This window comes from Psittacula echo (assembly GCF_963264785.1).
Source record: "Psittacula echo genome assembly, chromosome: 5".
Taxonomy (NCBI): Eukaryota; Metazoa; Chordata; class Aves; order Psittaciformes; family Psittacidae; genus Psittacula; species Psittacula echo.
The window spans coordinates 82,961,026-82,970,252 of record NC_137739.1 but is presented as its reverse complement, the minus strand read 5'-3'; the positions used below and the strand labels follow the sequence as shown (position 1 = coordinate 82,970,252).

The following is a 9,227-nucleotide window of genomic DNA, read 5'->3' as shown; positions in this document are numbered from 1 at the left end:
AACAGCTCGAAGCGAGGCAAGTTTTCCATTTACCGAGCGCGGCCAGCACCGGCCGAAGGAGGAGCGGCTCCCACCAATCCCACCCGGCCCTGGAGTTTATAAAGGCGACGGCGGCGATCGGAGCTCGGCGGTCGGCTGCAGGATTAATACCCAGAAAGGGGGTGGATCGACACCTGGATTTTACCTTCCGATTTCTGCTGGTGCTCGGGGAATATTTGGAAGAGCGGGTTGCTCCAGGAGAACCGAACCGCCGTGACGCGCCTCTTTTCTTCCTCGACCGAGAACCGCTCGTTTGGACCGTTTGAGGAATACAGGAGGAAAACTGAACCCACTAAGACCTGGGAGCTCGAATAACACAAGGATGACAGCCTTGCGCACCTTTGGCTTGACGTTTCTGTTAATGATTTTGCAGCAGGTAATGGCACATCGCAAAAATAAAGAGGGTTCGCGAGCTGTAAAGTGGGTGATGGCACAAGTTTGCGTGGCGGAGCCGGGTAAGGTCTGATTTGGCTATTTTGTGTGTTTCCCCTTTGTGCAGAGGGTGTCCGGCTCTGGCGTCTTCCAGCTGGAGCTGCACGAATTCGTGAACAGCCACGGGTCGCTGGCCAGCGGGAAGCCCTGCTCCCCACACTGCAGGACCTTCTTCCGCGTTTGCTTGAAGCATTTTCAGGCTGTGGTCTCCCCAGGCTCCTGCACTTTCGGCAGCATCATCACCCCGGTACTGGGGACAAACTCCTTCAGCATCAAGGACACGGAGAGATTTGACAGCCCCATCAAGTTGCCCTTTAACTTCACGTGGCCGGTGAGATTCCACTTCCAACCCGATCGCGGAGCTGGGGCAGTAGGGCGGCAGGGCAAGGCGAAGCGCGGCAGCGTAAACAAACAGCTTTCGCCTTTAGACTTATTCCCAGAACTTCCTTTAAAGGAGGAGGAAGGGGAAAAGAAAAAAAAAAAAAAAAAAAAAAAGGGGGGAAAGGAAAAAAAAATAAAAAAGAAAAAAACCCACGATTAAAAAAGCGCGCCCAGTCCAGGAGCACTTGGGATAATAAACGTTATTAAAGCAAAGGGGTGGGGGGGAGTGTGAGGATCCGCGGGCTGTAGGAGGGAGAGGGAAGCACGTAGCCGCGGGGAGAATGCCGGTGCAGCGGGCGGTTGGGGTGCCAGGTGGGTACCGGGGGTGCTGGGATGCCCGGTAGGATGCCGGGGATACCCGGTAGGGTTCCCCGTGGAGTGCCACGGTGCCCGGGCCGGTGGTGCTGAGTGGCCAGTGGGGTGTCAGGGCTCCCGGTGGGATGCTGGGTGCCCGATGAGGTTCCCGGTGGGGTGCCCGTTTGGGATGCCGTAGTGCCCGCTGGGAGGCCGGGTGGGGTGCGAGGGCTCCCGTTGGGATGCCGGGTGCCCGGTTGGTTGCTGGGGTGCCCATTGGGATGCCAGGTATCCGGGTGTCCGGTCTGACTTTGGTCTCTCCCCCGCTCTTCCCGCAGGGAACCTTCTCGCTGATCATCCAGGCCTGGCACGCGCCCGCCAACTACCTGCCGGAAGGTGACTACAGCCGCGCGCCGCCGGCAGGGGTCGCTCTCGCGTCGGGAGCGCCCCTTTACCCCCTCTTTATCCGCCCCCTCCCTCCCCAATCCCGAAATGGTTAACGGCAGCCCCGGCTCAGCTGTTTATACCATAACTCCCGGGACCGGCTTTATCCCACCATCAGGAGCCGGTCCCCCGACGATATCCATCAGGGGCCGCTTTGATTCTGCTCTGGCCTAATCTCCAACACAATTGCGTTTCCTCCGGTTTATTTTTGGCGTGGGAAAGCGAGGCGGGCTGCGGTGAGAAAGCCGGGAGGCTGCCAGCGAACCCCGGCCGCCTTTTCCTGTATTTTACACCTTGCTCGAATTCCGCCCTTTGGAAAGGAATAATGGCTTTGGGATGTTTTTCTGAGCAGAGAGGAAAAGGATATTTCACGGCAGCCCTCGCTTTCAAAGGCCCCTCCGCTGAGCCCCCCTCGGCCGGCGTGAGCGCACCCCCGGCGGCCACCCTCTTACGTGGGGCACCTCACCCTCACATACGCTTATATACGCGCACATATGTCTCTATACATATATATATGTATCTATATGGGATCGAGGGGCCGGCTCCACTCCCCTCCGCCGGGGTAGGGGAGGTTTATCCCTGCGGTTTCGGTGGCGGGCGGTGTGTGGTGCACGGCGGCCGCTGACACGGGACCGCTCTCCCGCAGGCTCCCGGCCGCCCTCCGAGGACTGGCTCATCAGCCAGATGTCGATCCAGCGGTCGCTGTCGGTGGGCGAGGACTGGTCGGAGGACGTGCAGAGCAGCTCCCTGACCCAGCTGCGCTACTCCTACCGGGTGGTCTGCAGCGAGAACTACTACGGCGAGAGCTGCTCCCGTCTCTGCAAGCGCCGCGACGACCGCTTCGGGCACTACGTCTGCGAGGCGGACGGCAGCCTGGCCTGCCTGCCCGGCTGGACCGGCGGGTACTGCACCGAACGTAAGCGCCCCGCCGCCAGCAACGGCTGCCGAGAGGCAGAGGGAGGTTGGAGGCTCCACTCACACACTGGGAGCAGCGCTGGGGTCTCAATGCCCTTTGTAGCATCACCCACTTTGGCTCCCCAAGGCCCTGCTCTTTCCTGAGTGAGTGCAAGCGTGGGAGAAGGCATGGTGCCCAAGAAGCCTTGAGGAAACACAGCCCCTCATGCCATCAGGAAGCTCATTTGATGAAGGGAGCCGAACCCATGTCCCCTTGTCCCGTTCCACGAGCTGGCCTGGCCCTGGCTGTATCTGTCATTGTGGTCAGTCCTTAAAACACGGTGGCTTTGACACTGCAGCAAGGTACCGTGCATGGTGACCTGCAGGCTCCTGGGGCCATGTTTCCGTGCTGACCTTTCCACTCCCTGCCTGGAGAGAGAAGGTTTCATGCTGAGGACTTTGCCTCCTTTGCCTGCCAGTGCTGTGCTTCACCTCTGTGAGCATTAACAGCAAAGAGCGAGCTAGCAGAGAAAGGAGCTGGGCTGATAACCTTGAATCAGCGATACCTGTTCCAACTGACAATGCTAGCAGCTTGTCCATCAACTGCTTCTACCATTCCTGCTGCCAGAGGAGATGAGGCAGGTGGTGCGGTGTAGTAGTGGGAATCTTAATGTGAGCACAAGCCAAAACCACCTCCTCTTGCTCCTTTTCTAGCAGGAGTTCATGTTTGTTGCATAAACAGAAACACTAAAGGACAATTTGTCAAGTATTGGCTCTCCTTTCCCACTTCCTCCTGCTCCAGAGCTCCCTGTACAAAGAATTTTTAAAACAAGGCTTTGAAATTGCAAAACCGTTTTTCAAAGTAGTTATTTTAAAGCTGGCATTCACCCTTTAAAAAGCATATTCTGTAGTGCTATGTGTATTTACCTAAACGTTTCTGCTTTCCTATGTTCTCTTTACAGCCATCTGCCTGTCTGGATGCACTGAACAGAATGGATATTGCAACAAGCCTGGAGAGTGCATGTGAGTAGATGGCAATCACAATCCAAACTTCAGTTAAAACATCCCCTTGTAATAGAAACTTCAACTCTCTTCCATGTCATTAATGTTTTAATTTGGCTTCTCTTTTAGCTGTCGCCCTGGTTGGCAAGGCCGCTACTGTGATGAATGCATTCCCCATATAGGCTGCCGCCACGGGACGTGTAAAACACAGTGGCAGTGCATATGTGACGAAGGATGGGGTGGCCTCTTCTGTGATCAAGGTTAGTTCTGGAGGTTGTGCTTATGGCTCAAGATTGGGTACTCCTCAGTACCGGACTAAGGAATCTGACCCATTTGATGTAGAACTAAGTTTCTGCAAGGTCCATGTTCATAGGCATCAGTTTGTACCACCGCTGTCCTAGATACCAATTCCTGTATTTGCAGTAATTTTGATTGAAAACATGCAAACCTTTTTGGTAGCTCTTGCAAAAAAGGAAGTTTTCCTCCTGGGGAAATACCCCAACAACATGGATGAGCGTTAACAGGCAAGTTTTCTGCCTGCTCCAGTGAAGTTTAACTTATTCCCTGTACAACTATAACAATTTACTAAACAGTTTCCAGCAGCAGTAAACACCATCATTTGGGCCTTCCTTATTTTGCATACAAGGAAGTTAACTCATGTGATAAGTCTGGAGCATGAGAGAAAAATCATGTAAGCAAGAATGAAAAGTACAGGTTCCATTTTAAGGTACACCAGACCACTTCCACCTATTCAACCCACTGAATCACTGAACTGTAGCCAGCTGAGCAGTCATGTCCTCAAGGCCATATATGCATTGCTGGCACTGAGATCACGAAGTGCTCAAAGCCAGCTAAGTGTTTTCAGGACAGTTAAAGGATCAAGATGGTGAAGTCTGAATAAAGCAGGAAAAGTAAAGTTGCATGGCTCTGTTTCTGCTTGTAGTTATCTATTAACCAGTTGTATTCCAATTACTCTATGGTATTTATAGAGATAATAAAGATTTTCTGCTTACGTCCTATGAACTTGTGCACTTAACCTCCCTTTCAAATTTAAAGGGAAAAAAAGAGGACTATCAGGCTTAGCAGAGCATTTAGACAGTTTAAACTACCAACATTCATAACAAGAGAGCATGGTAAATAAACAATAAAAGATTTCCAGTGTTTGTTTAAATCTCCAAGCCAAAACATGGTTATTCCCTCCCTACCTCCCCAGAATGTGCCTTGCAGCACACCTTTCAAAGATGGGGCTTACTCTTTTAGTGTATGACATGTTGTGTACATAGTGTTGTGGCATGTCTTTTGGAGAACACACACTTAGGAAGTACATTCCCCACTTGGCATCTAATCCCATTGCAGCTAATGGGTTTGTCCCCATAAAAAAGAGAGAGTATACAAAAGCAGTAAGAAAGTTAAACTTTTGCCAGGTCTCAAAATGCAGAGCTCATGTATTACAGTGACAGACATAGAGAAGTATCTAAAACTGAGGATAACTTGAAACTCCTGATTATTACTGATAATAACCTGGATTATCATCCCCACTCTTCCTGTTGGTCACAGAATTAATTAGTTCGTTGAAAATCTGGTCTTTTTTGTTGACTGAAGTGTGTTCATATGAATCATAGAATGGTTAGGGTTGGATGTCTTTTCCCAGCCATAAAAGACATTTTCTCCATCTCCTGCTATCTTCGCAGATCTGAACTACTGCACCCACCACAGACCATGCAAAAACGGAGCAACCTGCATGAACACCGGCCAGGGCAGCTACACGTGTTCATGCAAACCTGGCTTCACTGGTGTTGACTGCGAACATGAGATCAGCGAGTGTGACAGCAATCCCTGTAGGAATGGCGGCAGTTGCACGGTGAGAGCATTTTAAATGTGAAGTCTTTGTGTGAAGCAAGCCCCAGTATACCTTACCCACAAATGGCTCTGTAACAACATAATGGGAATTCGATAGTACACAGGTTCATTACTGACACTCACAGCTACCACACTGAACCCTTCCCGAGAGGTGTCAGGGGAGGAAGTCTGTCACAGGAGGAGATGTATCATCTAGATTAGAACTAGTCAACTGATCCTTAGGTTTCTGTGGCAGCCATTATGAGAACTTGGCAAGATGCGAGGCTGGTGAGGGAGCAGGCCTGTAAAAAATAAGCTGCTCAAACCAGGGTTCATACAGAAATGTGCTAAGTCTTTATTTTAATAGCAAATAAAAGAAAACTTCTGTTTTCTGCTGCAGTGTCAGACAATCTGAGGGCAATCAGCTGGAACACTTTGTATGAAACAGGGTTCTGCAGTTCTAGTTTCCTGCAGTCTTGTGTTTCAGTATGTTTTCGGCTTCAGTCAATGATTGATTTTACCTGTTGATAAAGGCTGATCAATTATAGATAGCAAATATAATCTGATGCATGTTTAGATTAAAGCTAATGGTGCAAGACCCTAGCTCCATTCTCCCCAGGCCTTGGATATACATGACTTGGAAAGAAAAAGCAGTTTGGTTGTGAGCTGGGTGGTGGGGACTTACCTATGACAAAGCAGTGTAAGCCCTTGTAAAATAAAAAGGGCTGAAGACAAATAGCCTGATCCCAGCTGTGTAGGCTGACACATACCACATTCTCCTCTGGGAGACCTCCAGGATCCCAGTAGACAGTAGTGGTATTAGTAATGTTTTTGTCTAGCTGCCTGTAGGCTCCCTGCAACTGCATCTTGCGTAGCTGCATACGGCTGGTTCACAGCTCTATCTCTCACAGTCCAGCCTGCAGCTATTTACTCGCCAAATGTCACCTTTGTCAAATCAGTGTGGCAGGGACTGAACATCAGTGGATGGGCAGGGACTGAACAGTGCTCGCTGATGACCAAAATCAAGTATGCAAACAGCTATTATTTGGTGCCATCAAATAACAGTGGCCTAATGTTGTGTTTTGCAGGATATGGAGAATGGTTATCACTGCCTGTGCCCCCCTGGCTACTATGGCACTCACTGTGAGCACAGCGCTTTGACGTGTATAGATTCTCCGTGCTTCAATGGTGGCACCTGCCTGGAGAAAGACCAAGGAGCTAGCTACACTTGTATTTGCCCTTTTGGCTTCACAGGGTCAAACTGTGAAAAAAAAGTGGACCGGTGCACAAGCAACCCATGTGCAAACGGTGAGTCTTCTTACCCCAAACTCCGTGTCCCTGCATCACTCGTGCTTTTCAGTGTGGAAGTGATAGAAATCCAATCTGACCTCTACTCTTCCTTCAGTACATTAGTCCCTCTCCCTGCTGTATTCCACATCTACTCTAATTCTACTCGCTTGTTGGGCTATTCACTGGCATTTTCTGTGCAACAAAACAGTGCACAAGATTTATCAGATGATGGCAGGATTAAGTAAATTGAATTAACTTTGTTGTGTATTTAGAAGGGGAATATTTTAAGGCATGGTGATACAAATGGGATACAATGAGCTTGTTCTGTAAAATAACCTCTTTCTTATTGAGATAGCACAAAATGCTAACGGGGGGAGGTTTAGTTTTCCGAGTGAAGTGCCTTGCAGACTAACTTGTTTTTAATTGTACTTTATTCTCCTCAGATGGCAATTGCTTTTACCTTGGTCAGATCCGTGTGTGTCGCTGTCGGCCTGGTTTCTCTGGTCAGAAATGTGAGATTAACATCAATGATTGTGCCAGAAACCCATGTTCCAATGGGGGAACTTGTCATGACCTGATCAACGATTACACCTGCACATGCTTGCCAGGCTACAGTGGCAGGAACTGTGACATCAAAACCAGAGATGAATGTGCTTCTGGACCATGTGAGAATGGAGGCACATGCTACAGCGGACTTTATAGTGCCAACTTCGTCTGCTACTGTCCTTCTGGCTTCATGGGCAACCGTTGTGAATTGCCAGTTTATTCAGTGCCCGTTACACTTCCTCCTAAGCCAGTCCCCTGGATTGCTATATCCATGGGGGTGGGACTGGTGGCTTTGCTCATACTGTTCTGCATGATAGCAATGGTCATCAGACAGATGAGGATGCACCCAGAGCAAGACTTGGAGACAATGAACAACCTCTCTGATTTCCAGAAGGACAATCTCATTCCAGCTTCCCAGCTCAAAAACACCAATAAAAACAAAGACCTTGAAGTGGACTGTGGGCTGGAGAAATCAAACTACAAACCCAAGAATCATAAACTGGACTACAATCTGGTAAAAGACCTGACAAGTAGAGGGACACAGGAGGAGAAATACTACAAAAGTGAAAAGTGTTTAGGAGAAAAGTCCCCTCTCCGATTACACAGGTGAGAATGCAGTCTTCCTTCTAGTGTTTGTTAAGGCTTCTCATCTTCATTCCAATCTAGAAACAGATGAGAAAATATGGGGCGAAAAAGAAACCTCAAACAGCTAATATACAAAACAAACCAGGGCAAATCCAGGAATCTTCATATTGGAGTATGTGTGTCACAGTCAAGTGTTATCCTTAGCTAAGTCAATTGGATTAAGTGTTTGTGCAGGGTGTTGCTAGTATGGGTACTGTGAAGGGGAATGGGAGTGGCTAAGTCAGTGGTGAAAGAAAGAAGTGTCTTTCCTTCCTCAATAGAACTTGGAGGAACAGCAGTTTAGGCATATAGTGATTAAAAATAAGTATTTTACTTACTAAAAAGGCAAAATGATCTGCTTACTGAGGAGGATAGAGTAAAAACAGCTACTGTTCTTCAAAGAAGGAAAACGGCAAGTATTCATTGGCTCATCAGTTTTCCTATGCATGTACTGAAAGTCTTGTCTGGGATCAGCTTGGGGCTGTTACACTGAGGGATCTGAGAAGTAGGCTATTAGGTTGGACACAGCAGAAGCGTAGGAAGACAGTAGCTATTGCTTATTTCCATTTCTCTAGTATAATGTCCTGCCACCACATAGAACATGTTAAACTTCATCCTCTGCACTGCCCTCCCACACCTTTACGGCTATCTCATTACACCCCTCCATATTCATGATAGATTTTGAGAGTCAGGCTTGTTAGAAGTCAACTAATGTTAATTTGTCTCTCCCCTGCCTTAGTGAAAAGCCGGAATGTAGGATATCAGCGATATGCTCTCCGAGGGATTCAATGTACCAGTCCGTCTTCGTGATAACAGAAGAAAGGAATGAGTGCATCATAGCCACAGAGGTAAGTAAGAACATAGGTGGAGGAGCATAAATTGACAAAGTAAAGGGGTAAATCATCCTTTTGAATTGCATATAAGGATGTTACTGTATTTTCAGGGATCCCGATGCTTCCCAGCATTCACCTCTCCTCTTTTGTGGCCCACACAGAACATACAGTGAAGAAAATAAGGAAATTGGCAGCCCTGATTCTATTAAAGCAGAGATTTTGAGCTTAGATATGTCAGCAGGGGATGAAAGCACAAAACATCAGCCCGTAAAAATTCAGCATGTTGTAGGATTATTTCCTCTTAAATAGGTAGCCAGCAAAAACAGAAACAGTAATCATTCATAGGCCCATTGATGTAAACCCATGTTTTTTCCCCATGACTGCATGGATAATCTGTGTTCTGTGGAAATGGGCAAAGCTATGTAGATTTCCAGCAGCAGATGGAAGGTAGCTGGATGTGTTGTTGGATAGGCATAAAAGCCATGTAGGAAGTCTTGATGTTACATGGAAAGTCAGAGGACAGATACACGGAAAAGGAAGAGCATAGCGTTGAACTCTGAAGACATTAAAAAGGAGTTATTAAAGAAGCAACCAGTTCCTAAAGAATTA

The 9,227-nt window shown here is 48.2% G+C and overlaps 1 protein-coding gene across 1 annotated transcript; it reads left to right on the top strand.

The window, feature by feature from the left end:
- Positions 1 to 361: 361 nt before the first annotated feature.
- DLL4 (delta like canonical Notch ligand 4) lies at positions 362 to 8,663 on the top strand (the record flags this gene model as incomplete). The annotated part of the gene is made up of 10 exons (XM_080619073.1): positions 362 to 415; positions 539 to 802; positions 1,485 to 1,542; positions 2,237 to 2,506; positions 3,447 to 3,507; positions 3,616 to 3,746; positions 5,178 to 5,347; positions 6,414 to 6,633; positions 7,059 to 7,767; positions 8,525 to 8,663. The coding sequence occupies 10 exons, from the start codon at positions 362 to 364 to the stop codon at positions 8,661 to 8,663; spliced, it is 2,076 nt and encodes a 691-aa protein (XP_080475199.1).
- Positions 8,664 to 9,227: the final 564 nt, after the last annotated feature.